Here is a 27,484-nt window from a genome sequence, read left to right as displayed (position 1 = left end):
TACTCTCTCTTTGACTTGCAAAGTACTTGTTTTAAGACTTAAACATGTTTCGGATCAACAGAGTCTTGCAATGCGTCTGCACATCATCAGTCCATCAGGTGATTCACCAGTACGTAATTTCCGTCAAAGTGATACACTCTCGTGCCCAAAGTCTTAAAGTGCATCAGTACAATTTACGTCACACTACAACACATTTACATTTTCAAATTGAACTTCAAATTAATTAATAGAAGAAATTGAGCTCATTACAAAGAATTAATTATGAAACAAATACAGAACAGCATAACAGCAATTACAATTAGGAAACACCACAGCATCGTCCCACTGAACTGTGTTTCTTTTACAATCTACTTTTTCATATAAATGATGCCTAATGATAACAAGCTCATGTGCTCCAAGCATCCAGGAAAACCTGGGATTCCAGTTTTCTGCACAGTCTCAACTTTTATGCCACCGCAGTGAAGGAAATTTTAATGTCTACATTAGTAAGTCTTAACCAGTCTTTCAAGTCTCCCTGCTCCCGACCTTGAGACTCCATAAATAGACTCCTTGATGTCTGGGCTGTAACGGTTGATTGGTCAAGGAATAGAAATTGTCATTGGATGTCAAATTTGCACTCCAGGGAAAAGAGTAATGCCCTGGTCTCAGATTTCAATGAATATTTGAGTGTATGGTTGATGTTTAATAACACACATGACATAACAACCATAATCTAAGCACTGAAACAGTATTTTCAATCAAACACATAGATGACAATGGTTATATGGACAGTTAATCAGGAATAGACAATAAGAAATGTACATTTTATGGGAGATGTAGTGCTCACTTAAGTTTAAAAGTCTTTGTTTGAAACAAGAAAAGTCTTCCTGTCTTGTTGTGAGATCACAGAGTTCAAATGAAAGTCTCGTATCTGCTTTAAAAACCAAGTCAGTCATTAGTTATGATGATTCAGGTGGGCTACACCAAGCTACTGTTTCCACCTCTCTCTGGGGCTTTGACATTCATAGGGTTCATATGGATATCTTCATCTTCATCTTCATCTTCATCAGCATCTTTTCACTGTGGGCCCCAGTTTTCTTTCAGCCACTTTTAAGGCCCAGTGGGAGGATTTCAAAGTGTATGTGTTACACTATCATGTCTAACTATAATGAATGTGTACTTAAAAACTGCAGTAAAAACAAAGCCCTGGGGTCAGGCTTTGCTGTAAACTGGGATTATTGTGTGTGGATCTTTGTTACTTTAACATGTTGGACATTTGAGCTTGACTTCATGAGGACGATCAGACAACCTTCTTTTCTAAAACATGCCTGTGCAACTACACTGCAAACACAGATTAGTTTTGTAAGGAATGTATTTAATTGATTATATTTTTAACACTATTTGGAAAGTTTGGGGTATATGAACATTCAGGAGATCTAAGCTCAATCAATTTAGTTGAGGTTCATTCTATTTATTTAGCACAAAATCACAGTCAGAATGATCTCAAGGCACTTCACACAGTGAGAGAGAACAGCAGACAGACAACGGGGTAATGTGCAGTGTTAACTGAGCTAACTCAAAACACATTTCCTATGTCAGATTAGGAGTTTAAAGCTCACATTGCTCAACCACTTAAAGTCATGTTTGTTATTGTACCCCAATCTTTTCACTGTAAACACTTTAAGAAACATTTATTCATAAATTAAAAGACATTTTCAATTTGTTGATGAAGCATCAAACAGCAACAATATCACACACTCCTGCAGCTTCAAAGATTCTCACTGACGGTGCAGCTCAGGTCTTTAGCTCAGCAGTAAAGTCTGATAAATATTCTAATTAGCAGTATTTGTAGTAAGACAGACAAGTTAGACAAGTTTAACCCTATCAAACTGATCAGTGCAGGACAAACTGGTCTCTGTGCAGCTGCTGTGAGATGAGTGAGCAGGAACAGTCTCTTGTTCTGATGAAATTTGGCTGTAGCTCATCTGTCTTATGATCGTTGTTAAAGCCATCGGATGTTGGCTCTTTAAGAGTGTTTTCTTATTGACTTATTGATCCAAGAACTCGGAGCCTTTCTCACCAATATCTCAGCAGCAGGTTCTTTCTTATCATTGCGATTGCACTCAGGGTTCACTGTTATTCGCAACCTAGATAATAGACTAAAATTATGTTATATAGAAAGGTGTATGTGTATACATGCTTCAAAAATCTGCTAGGACCTGTTTATGAAAACTTGTAAAGATGCCCACCTCTACTAAAAAGTGTTTATATGTTTTCACTGTTCACATATAAACAGTAAGTTCATTTAACACTGGTGCTGTTGCTGTGTAGACATGTACAAATATCTGATCCTCCTGCACAAAAGTCTGTTTTTGACTCTAGCTTAAATTATATTTACTGAAAGTTTTATTATGTGCAGTCTCACAGTGAAAACTGGAAGTAAGAGATAAATAAGAGTGCAGCTTCAAGTGGGATGTAACCTCAGCTTCTGTGAGGATGTGTGTGTACCCACAAAGACCTTTTTTACGGTGGCCGACAAGGGCAAACGCGCTGCAAGAGAGAAATGCTGCAAAAGAGAAATGCTGCAAAAGAGAAACGCCGCAAGAAAGAAATGCTGCAAAATAGAAACGCTGCAACAGAGAAACGCTGCAACAGAGAAATGCTGCAAGAGAGAAACACTGCAAGAGTGAAACACTGCAAGAAAGAAACACTGCAAAAGAGAAAACACAACGGAAGTGTGCCAGGCCGATAGGGGGACCCCGAACTGAGGGGTGCTATGAACAAAGAACTTTTACAGAGGCGAGAGAGACACATGTAGTGATATAAGTCAAGTCTTATTTTGGAGGCTGCGTAATGATGCAGCTTATAGTTTTGAATTGCAACAGACTGAGCGTCCTCTGATGATTATTCTCATGTGCTAATATGTGCTAACAATGTTCTATTACATTTGTTTACTTGATCAAAAGTGTCATACAACATTGGGAGACATGGGGGGGGGGTTGCAGGGTGGGAGATCTGAAGGTACTGTAATGACTATAGGTTGTTGTCTTGTTCAGGGTGTTCTTTGGGGAGTCGGTAGGGTGAGCTAGAGGGAGATGGGTCAGTGAGGAGAGAAGTGTGTGTGGAGGGAAGAGAGGGAGGGTGAGAGAGAGCTGTTTGGTGAGCGGAGTTAGCATGGCTACGGCTGAAACAGTAGCCTGTTACCTGTTACCTGTTCTGACTAAAAAATTAATAAAGCAAAGTGACAAAAGAACGTCTGCTGGCTGTGAATTTAGCGGGGCATTACAGTATGTTTTCCATTTATTATTTTTTAAACACTTGGCCGTCATGTTTTACAGTATTATAAAAGTACAGTGTTGTAAAAGATGACAACCAAGTGTTTAAAAAGTAATAAATGGAAAACGTACCTTCAAATCTCCCACCCTGCACCCCCCCCCCCCCCCCCCATGTCTCCCAACGTTGTATGACACTTTTGATCAATTAAACAAATGTAATAGAACGTTTCTTTCTTGCAGCGTTTCTCTCTTGCAGCACGTTTGCCCTTGTCGGCCACCGTACCTTTTACACATAAAACAACAAAGTAAGAACAGTAAGGGTAGCTGAGAGGAAAGCTGAAACAGCTTTCAGCCAACAACCCTGAGTCAGTGTGGAAGGGCCTGAAGAACATCACTGGTTACAGGAAACAAGCCCTCATTATGAGGAGAACCAAAATGTAGGTAAGAGAAACTTCTCTCACGTGCCACATTAAGACACTGACACCAGCTGTTCTTCCCCCTCCAACCATCCCTCACCACAGAAGATCTGTGGCATGGATGTGCAAGATGTTTTCCAGAGAAAGAACATCAGGAAAGCACCAGGACCAGATGGTTGACCCCCTCCTCTCTGAAAGTCTGTGCTGACCAGCTAGCACCCACCTTCACACATATCATCAACACTTCACTGGAGCTGCTGCAAATGATCCACAATCATCCCAATTCCTCAGAGACCCTCCACCACTGGACTAAATGACTACAGACCTGTCGCCCTGACATCTGTGGCCATGAAATCCTTTTGGGCAGAACCACATCCAGCACCCGATCAATCCTGATCTTCTGCCTCACCCGCAATGATTTGCACCTCAGGGGACCCCTCTGTTAAAATCTTGAAGCTGGAAATGGTGATGAGTCTGTGTACAGATAGGAGCTTAAACAGCTGGCCCTGTTATGAGGTCGCACTGGAGATGACAGTGGACTTTAGGAGGAGCCCCCCTACCCTCCCTGACCCATGTGACCCCTCTGATTCACCAATGGGCTGCAGAGTGTGTCCTCCCTGGTTCCTTAATTTCCTGGGAACAGATGAAAGGGCAGCCTGGTTGAATGAAGACAGGTTATGTCTGAGCCCTCCACCCCTGTTAAGGGAGGGTTTTTCCACTTGGACATAGATAGCTTCTCTGACCCCCCCTCTCAAACCCACAGTGTGAATAACACATGAAATTCTCAAGTACTTTATGTATTGCAGACAAAGTTTCTAACAGTCCTTTAATATCTTATTAAAATTTGAATTCTGGTCATTGAAAAATAAATATGAGGCTTTATCTGGCTTTAAAAAATATTTATTAATTGCACTGTAATAAGATTATAAACATAAATATGTTCAGTTGCATTTATTGGTCCAACATTTGATCTGTTGTGTGTAAACATCACTTACAATCATACAATTTAAAGATGAAAATTAAACCAGTGACAGGATAAATTCACTGGATCCACGGGGAATATGCTATTTTAATAGGTGTTTAAAAAGTCTTTTATTTATATCGAGGTCAACTGAAAATAGAATCTCCAAATATTAAAATAGCTGGTGCTAAAATTCACTTGAAAACTGTTTTGATGAAAATATATTTCTCAGCCTGTAGCAGCCTGGACACTATTGTGTTAAATGCCTCAAAGGCAGGACTAGAACATATTGATTGTTCTCAAGTACCATGCTGACAATTTCATAGTACTCTGACCTTTATGTTGAGAGTCAAACATCCCAGCAACCACTAATCCAGCATCAGTTTGTCAGTATTGCGGCAATTAGTGTGAGGTAGTGTCCAAAGACAGGTATTGTAGATTATTAGCTTCTCCTCTGATTCTATTTGACATTTCATCCCTAACCCACTTCTCTTCACAAAAGGTCCAGAGTGACTGACATAATATTTCCATGCACAGAGAAAGTTCAAATATTGCCCTGGTTGTTAATGAAACTTTTACTTTGGTCATACGAAGTGTTTCAAAGATAGTACCAAAAATCCCTGATTTAGCTTTAGGGTTAGGGTTAGGGAAAAATGTCGCCCTGGTCTTGTGATTTCATTGTATCTCTGTCTCATACCATGAAGACCTGTTTGTATGCTTTGGTGTATAAAAGCTAAACCTGATAATCTGGTTCATAATGTTTTTTTTCTGTCTATGTAAACCCAGTCAGAGACCAATTGCACCATAACAATGTGATGTGATGATTGTGGGGTCATTATTGTTTTAACTGTGCACTCTGTCCTCCAGTGCCTTCAGCTCAGCCTCCACCTCAACTGGCAGATCAGCTCCAACTTGCTGAGTGAAGTAGGCTCTTAACTCTTTGGTCTCCTTCTGCCAAAACGGCTTGGGCACATCAAACAGGGCACCCATTTCCAATGTGCTGCTCAGACCTTTAGTGTTGATGGCACCGTCCTCTGGCAGCCAGCCGATAATGCTGTTTTTGGCACCCTCATCTGATTTCTCCTGGCCACAGCGCTTGAAGATCCACTCCAGCACACGAGCATTGTCACCAAAGCCCGGCCAGAGGAAGGCGCCGGTGTTGGCGTCCTTCCTGAACCAGTTGACGTGGAAAATCTTGGGCAGATGGGTTGGGGCCTGTCGTCTTTCCATGCTCAGCCAGTGAGAGAGGTAGTCGCCAAAGTTGTAGCCGAAGAAAGGCCGCATAGCAAAGGGATCGTGCATGATCACCTTGCCTAAAAGAAAATTCAGATATTGCTCAGAACAGATATGTCTGTTTCATTGATTGAAATTATATTTTTATATCTAACTCAAGAGACTTTGTAATATGGGAGGTACAAGGTACAACATGAGATTTAAGATTTATATTTTTAAATTTACAAAAATCAAGAGCATACACGAGTCAAAGATGTGCTTGTGTGTACCTTTATGCTCAGCAGCTGCTGTGGCCTCAGACCTCATTGCAGCTCCAACAAACACTCCGTGCTGCCAGCTGAAAGACTCATAGACCAAAGGAACTCCTGATAACATCGACATGTTGTCATGAAGAATGCATAGCTCCCAGAGTGATGTATGTATGTACAGTGGTGTGAAAAAGTATAGGCCCCTTTGCCTGATTGTTTGTCACACTTTAATGTTTCAGATCATCAAACAAATTTAAATATTAGTCAAAGATAACACAAGTAAACACATCATGCAGTTTTTAAATGAAGGTTTTTATTATTAAGGGAAAACAAAATCCAAGAACATAAAGGCTTGTCTCAGGTTTGCCAGAAAACATCTTGATGATCCCCAATATTTTTGGGAAAATACTCAGAAAAAGAACATCATACCAACAGTAAAATATGGTGGTGGTAGTGTGATGGTCTGGGGCTGTTTTTTGATGCTTTAGGACTTGGAAGACTTGCTATGATAAATGGAACCATGAATTCTGCTGTCTACCAAAAAATCCTGAAGCAGAATCTCCGGCCATCTGTTCGTGACTCAAGCTGAAGCGAATTCGAATTCTGCAGCAGGACAATGATCCAAAACACACCAGCAAAGTCCACCTCTGAATGGCTGAAGAAAAACAAAATGAAGACTTTGGAGAGGCCTAGTTAAAGTCCTGACCTGAAACCGATTGAGATGCTGTGGCATGACCTTAAAAAGGTGGTTCATGCTTGAAAACCCTGGAATGTGGCTGAATTACAACAATTCTGCAAAGACAAGTGGGCTAAAATTCCTCCACAGCGCTGTAACAGACTCATTGCAAGTTATGGCAAACGCTTGATTGCAGTTGTTGCTGCTAAGGGTGGTCCAACCAGTTATTAGGTTTAGGGGGCAAATACTTTTCACACAGGGCCATGTAGTTTTGGATTTTGTTTTCCCTTAATAGTAAAAACCTTCATTTAAAAACTGTACGATGTGTTTACTTGTGTTATCGTTGACTAATATTTACATTTGGTTGATCTGAAACAAAGTGTGACAAACATGCAAAAAAATAAGAAATTAGGAAGGGGGCCAACACTTTTTCACACCACTGTATGTATATAGAATATCATAAAAATACTATTAAGCTTTAAGAAAAAGCTACAGCAGCTGAAAGGGATCCAAATAGGTTTGTGTTTGTCTATGTGACTTCACTGATCATTTACTTGTTTAATCATTCACTTGCAAAGCACTAAACTTTAAAGTACATCCTGATGACCTACCACCTAAATACCATCTTTCTCTCTCTCTGATGATTCTTATTGGTATTAGTGTTGTTGCTAATAAAGGCTAAATGCCAAAAAATGTCAATGTTAAAAATGAAATGAAAATGGAAGGTTCACCAAATATTGTCTATTCCACTTTGGGTGAAAAACGCATGATGTGTATAAGTAAAAGTAGCACCAACCTTCAGGCCTCCTACCACCAAAGATGATGGCGTCTATGGGGACACCTTCCTCGCTCTCCCACTGAGGGTCAATAATGGGACACTGAGCAGCTGGAGCACAGAAGCGGGAGTTGGGGTGGGCACAAGGAGTCACGCTTCCTGATTACAGAGAGGAAACAACAGGTGGATCTATGCTCAATATGTTATTTGACAGCAGTACTTTGTACTTTTAATTTCATTAAAAACATCATCTAAACATCATGACCCATGCTGCTCCTGTTCCCAACACAGCAAACTACACACTACAGCTGTTCTGTTTCCTCCTCATATGCTAGTTTGATGTAATTGAAAGGGATACACTCCTGGTGTGCCTTGGCAAACTCTTTTGTTAAGAACCAGCCTTGCTTTGTTGGCAGGGAAACTAAGATGACTCAAACCCCAGATATCTATAAACCTGCATCACAAACACTACATTGTGGGTAATGTTACCTTGCTTCCAAGTTTTGCCATGCCAGTCTGTGAGTGTGATGCCAGTTTTAGGGGGGTCAAGTCCTTCCCACCATACCCCTTCATCACTAGTCGCACCAACGTTGGTAAACATGGTGTTTTTGGCAATGGTGGCCATAGCATAAGGGTTGGTCTTGTCTGAGGTGCCTGGGGCCACACCAAAAAAACCATTCTCTGGGTTGATGGCCCTTAATTTACCTACAGAGACAGATGTCATTGAGGTGACATTAAAGATTTACTATGAAGTGACAGAATGAGTCTGTGTGTGAGTTCATCTCCTTCTCACCTTGGCTGTCAAACTTCATCCATGCAATGTCATCACCTACACACTCTACCTTCCAGCCTGGCAGAGCTGGCTTCATCATGGCCAAGTTGGTTTTGCCACATGCACTGGGGAAAGCTGCAGCTACATAACGCTTTACTCCTTGAGGGCTGGTGATTCCCAGAATCTGAGGAAAGATTGGTGAAAAATGTTTAAAGAACAAACTGTTCATTTTTTGCTCAACCTTTTTAGATAGGAAGCATTCAAAGAGTGCATTGGCATCTCTGTGAGCACTGATCATGACATTCCATCCTCACCAGCATGTGCTCTGCCAGCCAGCCTTCATCTTTGGCAATGCGAGAGGCAATGCGAAGGGCAAAGCACTTCTTCCCCAGAAGAGAGTTTCCTCCATAGCCACTGCCAAAGGACAGTATCTGCCTGGTGTCCGGCAGGTGAGTTATCAGAACCTTGTCTGGGTTACAAGGCCATGAGTTGACTAAAGGGGCTGGGTGGAAAGTATGGAGAATTAATATAATCAGTATGAAATTTCCCACAATCATGAATATACCATGTTTTAGGTTCTTGAAAGCGTACCTCTGAGTGGCAAAGGTCGTCCCACAGAGTGCTGACAGCGAACAAACTCCTCTCCTTCAGCCAGCTTCTTAAGTACTGGTGTCCCCATCCGTGTCATGATCCCCATGCTGGCCACAACGTATGGTGAGTCTGTCACCTTCAAGAAGAACAAAATGTTAAATCTAAGACTTTCAGTGAGTAATAAGCATAATCTGCTATAGTAATTTATTAGTATATGTGATAAAGATAAAAAGCATTTAAGATGAACTTTATTCATCCCCAAAGGGAAATTCAGGTAGTCTTGTAGTTAATTAGGCAGTCAGTAGTGAGAGTAGTCAGACTGGATAAGAAGGGGGTTTAGACTTCGTTTCAGAGGGGTTCAGTAGCAGGCAGTTTTTGTGAGTCCAGTCACTGAAGGATTTCATCAGTCCTCTGTTCGCCTCTCCTGTCCATTCCTGATACATGGAGCAATATATAGTATCATCAGAATACTTCTGAATGTGGCAACACTCAGAATAGTACATGAAGTCTGCTGTGTACAATGTGAACAGGAATGGACCCAGAACAGTCCCCTGTGGAGCCCCTGTGCTGCTCAAAACTGTACCAGAGATGCCGTTTCCCAGACTGATCAACTGTGTCCTTTGTCAGGTGATCTGTGATCCAGGAAGCAAAGGAGGGGTCCACCCCCATCCCTTTATAATAATTGGTTGGATGCTACTGAATGTACTTGAAAAATCAAAGAACATAATCATTACATAACTTGCAGGTTCTTGATGAGACAAAACACTGAAGTATGTGCAGGACAGCATCATCCACACCAATGTGTTTTCTGTAAGCAAACTGCAGAGTATCTATTGTGTTATTAACCTCGAGAATCATCCTCTCCAGGACCTTCATAATATGGGATGTGAGAGTCACAGGCAGCACAGTCCTTAAGCAGCCTTGGACATAACACCATCAGGGTAAGTCGCAGCACAGTCTTTGTAACTGCAGCCTCACCTGTTTTTGTGACAGATGGTGGAGCATGTCCAGGTGAAGGAGAGGTCATAGCTGCAGGGATGGAGATGCACACAGGAGGAAGACAAGGAGGAGGAGGAGATGAAAGAGGAGACATCGATGAAGAATAAGGGGGGACAGGCTGGGGCATTTGCAGCAGTGTCAAACCTGTTGAAGAACTTGTTGAGTTCACTGGCCAACCAATGGTGGTAAGGCAGTAGAGGTGTAGGCCTCCTTCATGTTTGCACACAGCAGACCAAATGTTTTACATTCTCTAGTAGGACAGTTGACAAACAAAATCCAGTCAGGTGTGAGGTGAGAGTCACATGGTTAAAATCACCTGATATTACCATATTATCCCAATAGAGCACTTCGCTCTCAGAGTTCAGGTCTACTTGTGGTTCCCAGAGTTTCCAAAAGCAGAATGGGAGGCAGAGCCTTTAGCTATCAAGCTCCTCTCCTGTGGAACCAGCTCCCAGCCTGGCTTCAGGAGGCAGACACTCTCTGTACTTTTAAGGCTAGACTTAAAACCTTCCACTTTGACAAAGCGTATAGTTAGGGCTGGCTTCAGGTAACCCTGAACCATCCCTTAGTTATGCTGCTATAGGCCTAGACTGCCCAAGGACCATTGGTGCACCAAGCTCCCCTACCCCTTCCCTCCCTTCCCTTCCCCTCTCTTCCTCTCCTCCCCCAGCACATGTATATTCCACCACTGAATGTCACTAACCTTGTGTTCTCTCTTTCCCCTAGTTTGTGCTCTCTCCCTCTCTCTGTACCTTCTGCAGGTGTCCCCGGTCCTGGAGCTGTATATCGCTGATGTGCAGTTACTGGTCCCACCAACCTGCAGTGTCTGTTTGTTGTTTATTGCTGCTGTTCTTTTCTCTCTGCTCTATCCACTCACCCCAACCAGTCAAGGCAGATGGCTGCCCAAACTGAGCCCAGTTCTGCTGGAGGTTTTTTCTTCTGTTCCGTTTTCTTCCTGGAAACAGTCTCATGATGACTTCACATGGAACATTAGCATCAGCTCTTGATGTAAACTAGTATAGTGATGATATGACTGAACTGAACATAATGAGACCAGCTGCTAAAAGGTCAATGTCCTGACAACATGTCCTTTCCTTGAGAGTAATGTGACCATCTGTTGTTCACAAAAAAAGCCAGTCCTCCACCTTCTGTCTTGCCACTTGCCTCAGCATTTCTGTCTGCATGTACCAGGGTGAAGTCAGGCACATCCACACAGGAGTCTTCAATGTTTGATCCAATCACGTCTCAGTAAAACACATCAGGCTACACTCACAATATGCTCTCTGGGTCTTAACCAGTGTCTCCAGTTCATTGTTCAGTAGAGCTGACATTTCCCATTTGATGGATGAAGGGAAAGGTTTGTATGTCCATCTCCTGCCTTTAGTTTAGCACCAGCTCAGCATCCACAGAGACACATCTGTAGCTCAGCTGGAATAGAGTGGTATACTCCAGTTTTGCTCTGTTGTAGTAAAAGGTCATTTGTGTAGGTTCTTCTCCCCACAATAACATCCATAAGTCATTAAGTGAATGGAAGAGTAGTTGTCAAAGCTATATCAAAAAAGAGGGAGAATTTCAGGAGCTACAAGACTTTGCTGCCATCTGCTCAGGCCCACATTGTAGTATAACTAGAAAGTGTAACTAGATACAGGACACCAGGATTATTGTTTATTATTGCATTTTTTTAACAGGAGCATAGTCAGTACCTGGACACCGTATTTAGTCAGAGCAGAGCCCACAGGACCCATACTGAAAGGAATCACATACATAGTTCGACCTACAGAGAGGACAGAGAAGCATAAACAAATGATTAATGCAGTTGCCACTGAAGGCTCTATTTCAGTAGTGACAAATCCTTTTTCTGAAAAATGCTAAGTTCAGTTCAGTTCAGTTTTATTTGTATAACACCACATCACAATAATAATCATCTCAGGGCACTTTACAAAAACAAAAAAACCCAATGAATCCTTTAAGAGCAGCACTTGGCGACAGTGGAGAGGAAAAACTCCCTTTAATGGAAGAAAAAACCTCCAGCAGAACCAGGCTCAGTTTGGGCGGCCATCCTCTTTGACAAAGCATATAGTTAGTGCTGGCTTCAGGCAACCCTGAACCATCCCTTAGTTAGTTATGCTGCTATAGGCCTAGACTGCCCGAGGACCATCGGTGCACTGAGCTCCCCTACCCTAACCCCCCCCCCCCCCCCTTCTCATGTATATTCCACCATTGAATGTTACTAACCTTGTGCTCTCTCTCTCCCCTAGTTTGTGCTCTCTCCCTCCCTCTCTCTCTCTCTCTCTCTCTCTCTCTGTACCTTCTGCAGGTGTCCCTGGTCCTGGAGCTGTTTATCGCTGATGTGCAGTTACTGGCCCCACCAACTTGCAGTGTCTATTTGTTGTTTATTGTTGCTGTTCTTTTCTCTCTGCTCTATCCACTCACCCCAACCGGTCGAGGCAGATGGCCGCCCAAACTGAGCCCGGTTCTGCTGGAGGTTTTTTTCTTCCGTTAAAGGGAGTTTTTTCCTCTCCACTGTCGCCAAGTGCTTGCTCATAAGGGAATTGTTGGGTTTTTAGTTTTAGTTTTTGTAAAGTGCCTTGAGATGATTTGTATTGTGATTTGGCGCTATACAAATAAAATTGAATTGAATCTGCCTCAACCAGTTGGGGTGAGTGGATAGAGGAGAGAGAAAACAACAGCAACAATAAACAACAAATAGACACTGCAGGTTGGTGGGGCCAGTAACTGCACATCAGCAATATACAGCTCCAGGATCAAGGGAACCTCTTATTCAAACTCATCTGTTAACACTCCGTTAGGGCCTGTTCTTTGCATGTGGATTACCAGATTGGTTGGATAATTTTGTTTTTCCAAACTCTTTGAAAAGATGTGGTCATAGCAACATATCTGTATTCTTAAACATACTCAGGAGCAGCTTTATTCTCAGGTTTATTCAATGTAGACAAGATAGAAAAACAGGACATCTGTTCCACTATGAACACTGTACTCTTACACAACCAACCCATTGACACTGGAACAGGTTTAAAAAGAAACAAACTATTGCAAGAGGAACAGCAGTGTTTGGCCTATCCTGACCTGTTCTTCATCCAATGCTACCACTTCATGTTGCAGTGCCCTGGCAGTCACTGCATCAGGAGCATAAAGATTTTGACCTGCACTTAGGTAAAAAAAAAAAATCCAACATGCAGTCCTTCTTTCTGCCACCAGGTGCTGAAGAACCTAGAGCCTGTGCTGTCCCAACAAATAATTCTGTCAAAGATCTATGAAACACCATAAGTTAGTAAAACAGAAAACACCATGTAGAATTTGCTAGAATGAAAACATCTTTATAAACATTTCTGATCTGATCTATCACACAGCTGCTGTCACAACCACATGTTGCCTTTCATGTAGCAGCAACAATATTGTCAGCTGGGCTTCATTAAAACACAATGAAGAGGATATGTGTGAAACCAACTCTCCCAAATGACTATTTAGAGTCTACTGGTTTAATCAGCCGGCTGACTGTACGGCTGAACGTACGGCTGAACGTACGGCTGAATGTACAGCTGACTATTGGCGGTACAGGGATACACCCTGGTCAGGTCACCAGTCCATCACACAACAACACAAGATGCAATGCCCTGACCACAGGGCTTTTCCTTTATTTCAGGTTTTAAGCAGATTCCTTGCTGTGGGATAAATGATAAACAATGAAAGTGGCAACTTACCATGGCAGTTACACTTTGAAATGCTACTAATGTATGCAGGCATGCATTTTGCTGAGCAAATCAAATAAACATGTTTAATGTATAATGAGGCAGTCACCTTGTTGTTTTGTTGAGAATTCCCAGAACTGCACAATGACGACTTACGTAAGGACATCTTTGTAACTTTTACAGTGGTTGTTTTATTTCATTGTATGTTATTGTATGTTCATTGTATGTTATTTCATTATGCATGTTTAGTTACTTAGTTATTTTGGTTTTTGGTCATTTATTAAACGCCCATTTAATGGTTTTCGAGTGGTCTGTAAGACCTATTTCAACGACTATAGTCCCTTGCTAACTTCAAATGGATTTGGATCAGAGATGTGTTGTGTGTAAATGAAGTGCAGTGACACACACCAGTACTAGGTCTACTCTATGTGCTTGAAACACCTCTGATCTAGTTCAAAAATATCTTCCCCACAGATGTGACTGTTTCAGTACACCATGCATCATGCACGCTCCCTGACTGCCAACAAAAGAAAAAGTTACAGGTTTTGCACAGTTTCCTGGTTGCACAGCGCTGTTTGGCATAAAAAGAGAATATGACATCACCCCAACAGTGAAGATTTTTGTGGAGGAAACATCATTATTGGGGCTGCTTTGTGGGCATAGACTGCTTGTCCTTGTGGCGGGACAATAAATTTGCAAGTTCATCAAGGTATCCTACAGGGTAATGACAGGTTGGCTTTCTGCCAGCTGAAGTTTAGAAGAAGCTAGATGATGAAGTGTTACAAAAACATCTTCGTCAAGACCTCAGCCCAACAGAGGTGCTTTGGAGTGACCTCAGGAGAGCTGATCACACTGGATGTCTTAAGAATATGACTGAGCTGAAGTAGAAGAAGAAAAGTCTAAAATTTCTCCTGAACATTGTGCACAGCTACAAGAAGCACTTGTCTGTGGTTACTGCTGAGAAAGGGGCTTCAACTAATTATTAAAAGACTTTCTGCACCATCACCTTGTATGTTTAATCTGTGTGTTGAATAAAGACATGGAAGATCACGACTGTTTGTATATTATCAGCTTTGAAAATGCTTGTTGTTGATATTTGTGATTTTGGTGAAGATCAGATTAATTTTCATTACGAATTTCTGCAGAAAACTTTATATGAAGTAATAGGCATTACAGTGCACACAAGCCATGTGCACTAGAAATGAAGAGACACTTTGAATTTCTCATAGCTCTACAGCAGAAGCTCTCAGTTTGCTTGGTGAAAAACTGTGCTCGTTCTTTTGGCCATTTAAGGCAATGACAAACTAGCTGATCATCATTTTGACTTAGTGACCGCAAGACCAGGTACTTATCCCAGGTGACTGAATCTTGTTCAGTTTTTTCAAACCACATAGAGATTGTGTCTGCCCCTCGAACATATAAATCAAATAAATCAGAAGTTAACAGAAGAGGAGTTATTCATAAAAACCTAATAAAAATTAAGACCACTCCTCTTATTGAACAGAAAAACAGAACAGTCAGATGTGGATTATTAAATATTTGGTCTCTTTCATCTAAATCTCTGTTAGTAAATGATTTGATAACTGATCACCAAATTGACCTACTTTATCTTACTGAAACCTGGTTACAGCAGGATGAATATGTCAGTCTGAATGAATCAACCCCCCTCAGTCATAAAAATTATCATGTTCCTCGAAGCACAGGTCGAGGTGGAGGAGTAGCTGCAATCTTCCACTCAAACTTATTATTAAACTTTCATCCTCAGAACAGTTATAACTCATTTGAGAGCCTCACTCTTAGTCTCTCGCATCCAAACTGGAAAACACAAAAACCAGTTCTACTTGTCATTGTGTACTGTCCACCTGGCCCTGTTCCCTGACTTCCTGTCTGATTTAGTGCTTAGATCAGATAAAGTCATTATAGTGGGAGAGTTTAACATTCATGTAGATGTTGAAAATAACAGCCTCAGCATTGCATTTAATTCTATATTAGATTCAATTGGTTTCATTCAAAATGTTAATAAATCCACCCACTGTTTCAATCACATTCTTGATCTTGTTCTGACCTATGGTGTCGAAATTGAACATCTAATAGTTTTTCCCCCAAATCCTGTTTTGTCAGATCATTCTTTAATAACTTTCGAATTTAAAATGATGGATCATGCAGCGTTTGGAAGAAAATTCCACTACAGCAGATGTTTATCCGACAACGCTGTTAATAAATTTAAGAAAATGATTCCATCTTTATTTACATCTATGCCAAGTATAAACACAGTGGAGGGCAGCTGCTTCAATCCCACTCCCTACCAAATTGATCGTATTGTTGACAGCACTGTAACCTCACTGCGTGAAACGCTTGATTCTGTGGCCCCTCTGAAAAAGAAGTTAGTGAATCAGAGAAGACTAGCCCCATGGTATGATTTACATATTCGTACCTTAAAGCAGGCATCGCGTAGGCTGGAAAGGAAGTGGCGTTCCACAAACTTAGAGGAAATTTTTCTAGCCTGGAAAAACAGTCTACTAACATAAAAAAGCTCTCCGTAAAGCCAGAACTGCATACTATTCATCACTAATAGAGAAAAATAAGAACAATCCCAGGTTTCTTTTCAGCACTGTAGCCAGGATGACAAAAAAGTCACAGCCCTGTTGAGCCCAGTGTTCCCTTAGCTCTCAGCAGTGATGAATTTATGAGTTTCTTTACAAATAAAATCACAACTATTAGAGATAAAATTCAGCAGATGCTTCCTGTACCTGCAATAAATGAATCTTCTACTACAGTAGCTCTTGAATCATCTGTAAGACCTCAGTTATGTTTAGACTGCTTCTCTCCCATAGATCTCTCTGAATTTACATCAGTAGTTCATCGAAATCATCAACGTGTCTCTTAGACCCCATTCCAACTAGACTGCTTAAAGACACCCTGCCATTAATGAACTCATCTTTATTAGACTTGGTAAATTTATCTCTAGTATCAGGCTACGTACCACAGGCCTTCAAGACTGCAGTAATCAAACCTTTACTCAAAAAGCCTAGTCTTGATCCAGGAGTCTTGGCTAATTATAGACCAATATCCAACCTGCCATTTATTTCTAAAATCCTAGAAAAAGCTGTTGCTAAGCAGCTATCAGACCACTTACACAGGAATGAACTATTTGAAGATTTTCAATCAGGATTTAGAGCACATCATAGTACAGAAACAGCACTGGTAAAAGTTACCAACGATCTTGTCTTAGCCTCAGATAATGGACTTGTTTCTATACTTGTCCTCCAAGACCTTAGTGCAGCATTCGACACTACTGACCACAACATCTTATTACAGAGACTGTGGAGCATATGACTGCTATCAGAGGAACAGCATTAAAATGGTTCCAATCCTATTTATCGGAGAGATGCCAGTTCGTTCATGTCCATGATGAACCTTCCACACGCACTCCGTGCTAGGACCGATTCTGTTCACCCTGTACATGCTTCCTTTAGACTATGTCATTAGGAAGCACTCGATTAATTACCACTGCTATGCAGATGAAACTCAGTTGTATCTATCTATGAAACCTGTTAACACAAACCAGTTAACCAGACTTCAAGCCTGTCTAACTGACATAAAGGCCTGGATGACCAGTAACTTTCTACTTTTAAATTCAGAGAAAACAGAAGTTATTGTATTGGGACCTAAAAACCTCAGAAATAACTTTTCTAAAAGTATAGCTACTTTAGATGGCATGACCCTGGCCTCCAGCACTACTGTGAAAAACCTTGGAGTTATTTTTGACCAGGACATGTCCTTTAACTCACACATAAAACAAATCTCTAGAACTGCATTCTTTCACCTGCGCAACATTTCCAAAATTAGGAATATCCTGTCTCAAAATGATGCAGAAAAACTAGTCCATGCATTTGTTACCTCAAGGCTAGGTTACTGTAACACATTACTATCCGAATGTCCCAGTATCGCCATAAAAAGCCTCCAGTTAATCCAGAATACTGCAGCCAGAGTCCTGACAGGAACTAGCAAGAGAGATCATATTTCTCCTATATTGGCTTCTCTTCACTGGCTCCCTGTAAAATATAGAATAGAATTTAAAAACCTTCTTCTCAACTACAAATCCCTTCATGATCAAGCTCCTTCATACCTTAAAGACCTCATAGTACCATATTATCCCAATAGATCACTTCGTTCTCAGAGTGCAGGTCTACTTGTGGTTCCCAGAGTTTCCAAAAGCAGAATGGGAGGCAGAGCCTTTAACTATCAAGCTCCTCTCCTGTGGAACCAACTCCCAGTCTGGCTTCAGGAGGCAGACACTCTCTGTACTTTTAAGGCTAGACTTAAAACCTTCCTCTTTAACAAAACGTATAGTTAGGGCTGGCTTCAGGTAACCCTGAACCATCCCTTAGTTATGCTGCTATAGGCCTAGACTGCCCAAGGACCATCGGTGCACTGAGATCCCCTACCCCTTCCCTCCCTTCCCTTCCCCTCTCTTCCTCTCCTCACCCAGCACATGTATATTCCACCATTGAATGTCACTAACCTTGTCTTCTCTCTTTCCCCTAGTTTGTGCTCTCTCCCTCTCTCTCTCTCTCTACCTTCTGCAGGTGTCCCCGGTCCTGGAGCTGTATATCGCTGATGTGCAGTTACTGGCCCCACCAACCTGCAGTGTCTATTTGTTGTTTATTGTTGCTGATCTTTTCTCTCTGCTCTATCCACTCACCCCAACCGGTCGAGGCAGATGGCCATCCAAATTGAGCCTGATTCTGCTGGATGTTTTTTTTTCCGTTAAAGGGAGTTTTTCCTCTCCACTGTTGCCAAGTGCTTGCTCATAAGGGATTTGTTGGGTTTTTTGTTTTTGTAAAGTGCCTTGAGATGATTTGTATTGTGTTTTGGCGCTATACAAATAAAACTGAATTGAATTAAATTGAATTTTTAAAATAGCCAATTAATGTTAAGAATAAATCAGCTCATTTACAACGAGGGAAGCTGAAGTCTCTTCCTGGCAACAATCTCATCTTTTCTTTACACCAACGTACCTGCCATGCAGCCAGGGAAGCGCTCCACTCTGGCTTTCAGCCAATCTGACTCACTCATCCAATTGCCCAGCTGGCTTTTCACCCCCTCAGCTGGGAGGGGAATGGTGTCCCTCTGGTTCTTGGTCACAATCACAGTTTTACTCTCCACCCGAGCAACGTCCTTTGGGTCTGTTCGTGCCAACCAACTGCCAGAACAAAAGAAAAACATTTAAGAGGCAGAACACAATTAAATACGAATACATGCACAAAGAAGTGGCTTGTTGTAATCATGCATGACCATATACAGTATGTATACAAAGCACTTACCAGTTCTCATACTTGGGAAGCTTCTTAATCATCCCTTCCTTCTCCAGACCTGCAAGGATGTTGGCTGTTTCCTCCAATGTCCCTGTCACGACGTGCACATTGGCTGGCTTACACTCCTGCACTGCTCCTTTCACAAACTCAGCCACAGCTGAGGGCAGCGAGGGGATGGAGGCCAGGGACCGAACCCCAGCACTAGCTCCAATACCACTGTACCTGCAAGAGAAAAAACACTTAGGAAACCAGACAGTAATGGTTCACTAACTCCTATATACAGTACAAGGTATATGTAAATATACACTATACATTGTCGTGTTCCAGTAGCCCATTTCTCATTAGGTTGCCCTGGTTCCCTAGCACCTGACGCGGACCTTGCAGACCCGGGCAGCGTCCGAGCCAGTATGACTCCAGTATTTCTATCGCTCATTTTGTAATGAGGTAGGCTAGTAGCGTTAAGGACCTTGCCTAAGGGCCCACACTGGTGATGCCCTGGTCGGCAAATTCAGAAAGAAGGAACATGAGAAGCTTGAAAAATACCAGGGGCTGAAAGAAGAGCTAGAAAAGATGTAGAAGGTGAAGGCAACAGTGGTCCTCGTGGTAATCAGCACCCTCGGGGCTGTGACACCCAAACTGGGAAAGTGGCTCCCAGCACTCCCAGGTTCTGTTAGATGTCAGTTAGATGTACACTGTTTCTGATCCCAGGAACAACATCAGAGTTCTCAGTTCAGAAGAGCGCAGTGCTAGGAACAGCCAAAATACTACGAAGAACCCTCAAATTCCCAGGCCTCTGGTAGAGGGCCCGAGATTGAGGAAGACACACACACCACCTGAAGGGGTGAGAAGAGAATTTTTTTTTTTTTTATATATGTATACTATATGTCATTTTTGAAGATGCCACCTACATGAACAACAGCATGAAAACTGGAGTTGTGCGTCTTCCATGTAACAGCAGAGATAATGAGTTACCTTTGGGGCACTGGAGCAGTTATTAGTGCAACATAAGACCCTCAAAAAGAGGCAGACAAAGAGCTGTCTGTTGTTTAGCATGATATTCACATTGAAACAGGCCCAATGAAATAAGTTAAAAGGTGAGTGTACAATGAGAGTTAACAACAGTATGCTGCCAGCCTCATGGGTCTGTATAGGGCAGTGATTCTCAAACTGTGGGGTGCGGCCCACTAGTGGGGCGTGACGCCGTGACAGGTAGGGCACAGCGAACGGGCGTAAATTAGTCTAATTTTGTGTATATCCTAATTCATAATTTTCTTCACTGACAAACACCATACACGCAAAATAAAACAACCACATACAAAGAAACGTGTCATTAAAAAACACAAATAGCGGGAAACAAGAGGAACCATGGTGTGGGAAATAAATGTTTAACGTCAGCACTTAATTGTAGGTGACTCCACGCCAGCAGACAAAAACACGACAGACAGTAAGGTAAATCAAGCAAAAAGCCAGCCAAAAAGAAAATACGATGAAGCCTACCTGGGTCTTGGATTCACAGTGGGGCTGGTGGGGGCAGAGGAGAGACCCATGTGTGTTGTGTGTCTTAAACCGCTGGCAGCAGACAGCATGACACCCAACAAATTAAAAAGACACTTCTTTTGGTGACCTCAACTTCTTTAAAAGAAAATTGGCAGAATACCATCAGCAGGAAAATCGAATGGTAATCTTTTTTTTTTGCACAGAAAGCAACCTGCCTAAGTAATTACACAATTGCACTTTCATTTTATTTATTTTGAACTGTCTATTATTTATTTAGAAGTTATTTTGAATAAATTTGAAAATATTAAGTTTGAAATAAGTTTCATTGTCATTTTTTGGGGTGAAGTGGGGCTTGAAACTTTATGCTTGGCCTTAAGTGGGGAATGGCAGAAAAAGTTTGAGAACCACTGGTATAGGGGACCTGTGCTCTGATGAAAAGGCTGATTCCACAGTCTGTGAGCATTTAGCACTGCTACTAAAATTCTAACAAGAGTCTACTTCACAATATGTATTTCCCTTGTACAGAAGTTTATTAGTGTCAACACAGAGCAGCAGCTTCCCATGGATGAATGTGTTTCATGTACTCTGTCATTATATCTGATGCATGTTCCACATGTCATATGTCTCTCAGGTCAGACATGTTACTGTTAATATAACCAGCCCAAAGAACTTGGTCAACGGAACCTGTTCTTACATTCATATGTGTTATAAAAATCAAACCCCCACGTGTCGCTGTTGTTACGTTCATATGTGTTATAAAAATCAAGCCCCCAAGTGTCGCTGTTGTTACGTTCATACGTTATAAAAATCAAACCCCCATGTGTCAAAACGAATCTGAAGATATCTGAAAGTAGCTTCCCCTTCATGTCACTTAGCCATTCTGACCTGTGAAAATCTCATTACAGACATTTTAAATGTCTTAGATGATGTTAGAATGGCCTGCCAAACACGAGACCTGCCTTCCTAAGTTGCATTGAGAAAAACAGAAGCCTTTAAAATCCAAAGCATACCATGGTGACCTTTGCTCCCTAATCTCTCATGCCATTGTCTCTGTCTCTGCATTCTTCATCCCACCCCCCTTACCTGATGAGCTCAGTGAGGCCCAACCTGACAACTTTAGATTCTTTGAAACGTGAACTTTACACAAAAGTATAATTCTCTATTGAAATGTGGGAACTCATCCAAACCAGGAAATGAGGAATGTTTAGTACGAGACAGCCCTGGTGTAGTATTCAGTCCTCTGGTTGGCTTCTTAAAATACTTTCCTTCTACACACAAATGCAAATCACTAAATCAACTGACACATCCTCGTTTACAGAGTCTAGAGTGTGACTTCAAGCAGGCACACATGTATCACATGCTTCAGGTACAAGGTGTGGTGAGTATACAGGGAAAACCAACAGACAAGACCCAAGCAATAACGTCTCCAGCGCAATGTACAGGGAGCTACGTGGGCCTGCTGTCACTCTCATGTCTGATGGATGGACAGACAGATGTCCATGTGACTCACATGCACAATAAGAACACAATAATAAACAACAGCATGCCTTGCACATTTTGTGTGTGATGTGGCAGCATCAGGAGCCTGGGGGGAGGACTGTGGCAGCTCCAGGTTTTGACAGGGTACAAAGTCTCAGGTCTGTCAGTGCAACTGGATCAGGTCTGACAGGATCAGGTTTGATGTGTGGTTAGAAGAGATAATGTCTTAGACCAGACTGTGTGGTCTCTTCCCTAATACTTGTTAAAGTCTTTTCATCATGTGGGCCTGTTAGAGACCGAGCAGACCCACAGACAGTGACTTTAATGACTTAGTGAACTTCTGAAAAACAGTAAGACACAAACAGAGACTCACCACCGGATGACTCCCAGCAACAACCGCGACATGTTCGGGGCAGCAGAGACTGGCTCAGCAGGAAGAAATACGCCTGTTAAGTCGTCTGGAGCAGGGGACTGTGAAGGACCTACAGTTGTTCAGAACTCATTCCTCTGCTCCGGCTGCCCTTTGCACTTTGTCCAGCGTGTACACTCACTCAGTGGTGTACCTGGCGGCTGATACAGGCTACACAAACAAAGTGCATGAAGTCCGGCTGGAGCGCAGGAGGAGGAGCGTTTTGCTTCTCACTCACTGGCTGTTTGTGCGCACAGACCGGCTGATGCAAGTCACCAGTTCCTTCTCCAGCGCAGCGAATACCAGACCGGAGAGACCCGGAAGGAGATCAGACTTGTAGTAAGACAGCACACATGATGTCTTTTCCTTTTGAACCCTGCGCGCTGTGGCTGCAGGCGGTGGGGTCAGGGTCTATGTCAGCCTAGCTGCCCCCCGTCAGCCTGCAGCCTAGTAATCATCTCTCAAAATAATGTGCTGTGGTGCATGTGTGGTGTAAAAATACTGGAGCTGGGTAATATTGGCAGCAGTGTTAAATTTGACAGCAGATTTTAATTTAATTTTAGTCATAGTCTTTTGACTAAAATGCAATTTTAGATTTTGTCATATTTTAGCCATCTGCTGTTTTAGTTTAAAATCTATTAGGTTTAATTTAAGTGTAATTTAGTTAAACTATTGTAATATACAAAATATTCTAAATTAAAATTAAATGAAAAACAAGTTTCATTAAATATATATGGAATATGGCCTTTCCATTAAAGACCAAAAATTACATATGCATTGTTTATAACTTGCATATGACATTCTTCATTCTTTAAAGCAAAAGTGCAACTCCAAAATATTTAAGAGAAAAACTGTATTTAGCAGTAATGCCATTGCATCAAAGATGAAACTGACCCATATATCTTCTCTTTGTTTTCTCCCAGCTGTTGCCATTTCATTATGGTTTAAGTCAAACACAAACCCAGTGTAGGCTTATGCAAGATGATGTCGTGTACTCGCGCATCCCGCGTCACTAGCTGGATCAGTAACTTTTCAAATGTGCGTGTGTCTAAGAAGATTAATTCTGATTGGATCTTTTCTAAAAACGTCCCTCACATTTTCGGTTTTTATTAGTCAACGAAAATGTCAGTATATTTTTATTTAGTTTTCGTCGTCATCACTTTATTTAGTTAACGTCTCGTTTTCGTCAGTGAAAACTTGTCGTTGACGAAATTTATAACGGAAATAATTCGTCAACGAAATTAACATTGATTGGCAGAATGGAATCTTTTCATAATAATCCTAGTAAATCTTAGACCATGATCTGTTTCCACTTTAATTCTACTGTGTTAATGTTACAACATGCATCACAATTTGCTGTGGATCAGGACTTTTAAGCTTTAACAGTTTCAACAGCCTGCAAAACTCTGTAGGGACTGACGTAACACTCAAGGGGAGGCTGTTTCTAAATCTACTTACTGGTCTAGACCGGGGAACACATAAGTCCTTGACATCCTTGACACTACGCAAACCCTAAGAAAGGCCCACTTACATACCTTTACTGGCAGGATGGAAGGGAAGAGCATATCAGTTTTATTTAATGGCACAGTTTTCACAGGTAATTGTTATTGTTGCCAAAATATGAGCGTAGACTTAAAAGACTTGCTCTTAAAGCAATATCATGATCTGCCTCAGACTACAGGAGGTACACACAGACTACAGGAGGTACACACAGACTACAGAAGTTACAGACTAAAGGAGTTACACAGACTACAGTAGTTACAGTCTACAAGATTTACAGACTACAGTAGTTACACACAGACTATAGGAGTTACACAGACTACAGGAGTTACACAGTGCAGGAGTTACACACAGACTACAGGAGGTTCACACAGACTACAGGAGGTACACAGACTACAGGAGTTACACACAGACTACAAGAGGTACACACAGACTACAGGAGTTACACACAGACTACAAGAGGTACACACATCAAATGAGGTTCACACAGACTACAGGAGGTACACAGACTACAGGAGTTACACACAGACTACAAGAGGTACACACAGACTACAGGAGTTACAGACTAAAGGAGTTACACAGACTACAGTAGTTACAGTCTACAAGAGTTACAGACTACAGTAGTTACATACAGACTATAGGAGTTACAGAATACAGGAGTTATACAGACTAAATGAGGTGCACACAAAGTACAGGAGGTACACACACTACAGGAGGTACACACACAGACTACAGGAGGTGCACACAGACTACAGGAGTTACACAGACTACAGGAGTTACACACAGACTACAAGAGGTACACACATCAAATGAGGTACACAGACTACAGGAGGTACACACACAGACTACAGGAGTTACACACAGACTACATGAAGTGCACACAGACTACATGAGGTACACACAGAATACAGGAGTTACACACAGACTACAGGAGGTACACACAGACTACAGGAAGAAAGCAGGCTGAAACTTTCAACAATTCACTTTCATTCAGTTTGAAAAAGGCTGAGGTTATGAGATGAAATGAAATAGGATAGTCTTTGTTAATCTCTGAAGAGAAAATCAGGTATTTAAAATGTTATTTAAATATATATATTTTTTACATATATTTATGTTTATGTCTTTATTATCATAAATGCTATAACAAATGCCAGTTACTAGAGTAAATTCTATAATGTGACAGTGGAGGAACATTTGTAAACATGCAAACACAGTCAAGTTAGCATGTAAACATTGCAAAGGTCTAACAATAGTAAGTCTGATACTTGACCAAGCTGAGGATCAGGATTATTGCAGACCATGCGGATGACCTTATGGAGCTGATCTCTGAGAAGCTGTTTCTGGTCTGTAGTTTTCTGAAAAGCAACAAATGGAAAAACATCTTCTGGTGTTGTGCTTGTACTGGCAGCCACACCTTACAGTCACTTTTTCACTTTTTCAAAACTCTTCACACACGTCTCCTAACCATCTTTCAGCTTGGCACAGCAGTTCATTTCACATTCAAAATGCACAACAACTATCAAAACACTTCATACATGTCTCAGACCAGCCCATTCTTTGATAACACTAGCAAGGGTTGTCATTTAACAAACACACTTGGTCATCTATAAAAGTAAGACCTAAAAAACACTAACAACAGGTGGCATTAAACAATGTTTTCTTCTGTAAAAGAAGGACACCTATTTAGGACTACTGTTTATAGCAAAATATGTTACAGGAATGAATTAAACATGATGCTGTATGTTTCAATATATATATTTTTTCTTTTTCAAAGTTATTTCAAAATGCAAGAATTTGTATATACACCGGTAGGAATCCTAATCAACTATATGTACTGCATTTGGCCACAGATTCTCATCCACATCACATCATATGTCATCTAGGGCAATACACCTAGGGAAGAATCTTTAGGCATGCCTGATCCATCCCTGGCAATCTTCTGCTGATATGTCCAGGCATGCTGCATTCATTGTGTCCAGGAGTGACATTTGATCATGAGGTTGGTGGTCATAAACCTTCCACCTCCATGATTTATTACATGATCAATTATAATTGCCCTAATCTCATCTGAGACTACAGCTCTTGATCCTCCTCTTATTCTTCTTCCACCACACATACCACCTCTTGCTCTTTCAGCCACTTCTCTATGTCCGGCTTGGTCCATGTTTTTCACAATGCAAATTATTCCTAAATTGTCCCCTTTTTATAGATGGTAATGAAATTATGTAAAGGAGTAACATGTAGGTATTCAACTACAGAAGGAATTACCTGTGGTTGTAAATGTGTGCAAACTGGCCTTTAGGTACACAGAGTTTTGACAGTTGTGTCTAAATGAGAAAAGAATTCATGGAATTTGAAAGAAGTTGTCAATGAATGCACGTTGTGCCAAAGCAATGAAACATGATCCACACTTTAGCTCACACAGACTGCTGTTGTGCAGATTGTGTGAAGAGTTTTGAAAAAGTGACTTTAGTATTGAGAAATGTGTCCTAACGATTGTAAAAAAACTGTAAGACCACTTTGCTGTAGCTTGGCCCCCGGCACACGCTGTGGGTATGGGGGGATGGCAGAGCATGGACTCATTTGCATTCAGGTCTACACCCCCCTAAAACAAGTAATTCTGGATCTCCTGCTGCAGGCAGGTTGAGACGCGGCCTGTGGTGGGTGATGCTTGTCACAGCAGCCTTTTTAGCACATCAGAGAACTGGTTATATCCAATAATGTAATGACAACCAGTCGTGGCAAAAGTGGCAACTTACTGTAGCAATCATTACTACTGTATATTGGTGATGTGCAGTTACTGGCCCCACCAACCTGCAGTGTCTATTTGTTGTTCATTGTTGCTGTTCTTTTCTCTCTCCTCTATCCACTCACCCCAAGGTGCAAGAAGACCTCTGAAACCATACTTAAGTTAAAGTAGCAATATCACAATAGCGCACAAGTCTTGATTGAAAATTCTGCTTGAGTAAAATTACTTTAGAAATAAATGTAATTCATCGTTAACTTCTGGAACCACCACGGTTCTGAAACATGATTTTCTTTATCTCATGTAGACACACAGACTGTGTGTTTGTGCCACTACATAAAATACATCTTATCATTATATTTTAGTAGTCTCCCTGTAAATCCTACAGCCTAAGCCAAGTTAGCCTCCTACTCACCAGGACACAGCAATCAGTAATAATGCCACACAGTGTATAAGCTGATTATATGCTTAGTGTGTTAGCAGTCAATTAAACAAGGCCCAACTGCATCTACAACATGAGTGGGTGTCCCTGCTGCTGTGGCTCACGCTCTTTAAATTAAGGTGGTGAAGTAAAAAAGTACCAGTTTCCATCTGAAAAGCAGGGTAGTATGAATACAGTAGTAGCATAGTAGAAAATATCACAATTTGTAATAAAATTTGTAGTAAAAAAGTTCTTCAAAACTATTTTTAGTAGGGTACAGTACTTGAGTAAATGTACTTATCTGCTCATGTTCCATTTATCCTACTACTTTTCTGGGACGTGTTCTCAGTAAATCTGGTCGGTGTGTAACAGCAGGGTATTGTGATGAAATTCTACAAAATATAAACACTGTACAATATGATCATAAACTGATATTTTGATTAAAAACTGAAGTTCTTCGTTGTCTCCCTGCAGCTCTT

At 41.4% G+C, this 27,484-nt stretch overlaps 1 protein-coding gene across 2 annotated transcripts; it reads right to left on the bottom strand.

Moving 5' to 3' along the window:
* Positions 1 to 4,554: 4,554 nt before the first annotated feature.
* pck2 (phosphoenolpyruvate carboxykinase 2 (mitochondrial)) lies at positions 4,555 to 27,484 on the bottom strand. 2 transcript variants are annotated; one of them, XM_026305721.1, is made up of 11 exons: positions 25,104 to 27,484; positions 18,963 to 19,175; positions 18,657 to 18,841; positions 11,629 to 11,699; positions 8,927 to 9,062; positions 8,650 to 8,837; positions 8,357 to 8,519; positions 8,053 to 8,268; positions 7,585 to 7,722; positions 6,134 to 6,229; positions 4,555 to 5,944 (listed from the first exon to the last, which is right to left on the bottom strand). In XM_026305721.1, exons 1-11 carry the CDS (start codon positions 25,217 to 25,219, stop codon positions 5,475 to 5,477), a joined length of 1,992 nt encoding a protein of 663 aa, XP_026161506.1. In that variant the 5' UTR covers positions 25,220 to 27,484; the 3' UTR covers positions 4,555 to 5,474. The 2 variants fall into 2 exon arrangements, with proteins under 2 accessions (XP_026161506.1, XP_026161507.1); XM_026305722.1 differs by lacking the exon at positions 25,104 to 27,484 and adding an exon at positions 22,303 to 23,004 and having other exon boundaries at positions 5,475 to 5,944.

The sequence above is a fragment of the Mastacembelus armatus genome, unplaced genomic scaffold (assembly GCF_900324485.2).
Source record: "Mastacembelus armatus unplaced genomic scaffold, fMasArm1.2, whole genome shotgun sequence".
NCBI lineage: Eukaryota > Metazoa > Chordata > Actinopteri > Synbranchiformes > Mastacembelidae > Mastacembelus > Mastacembelus armatus.
Note: the sequence above shows the minus strand (reverse complement) of the source record. Positions and strands in the feature narration are given on the sequence as shown.

Coding starts and splice junctions, on each gene's coding strand:
- pck2 (XM_026305721.1), bottom strand. CDS start 25,219: ATGTTTTTCCATTTGTTGCTTTTCAGAAAACTACAGACCAGAAACAGC. Junction 18,842..18,962: donor CTTCCCAAGTATGAGAACTG/GTAAGTGCTTTG, acceptor TTGTTCTGGCAG/TTGGTTGGCACGAACAGACC. Junction 8,520..8,649: donor GGCTGGCAGAGCACATGCTG/GTGAGGATGGAA, acceptor ATCTTTCCTCAG/ATTCTGGGAATCACCAGCCC.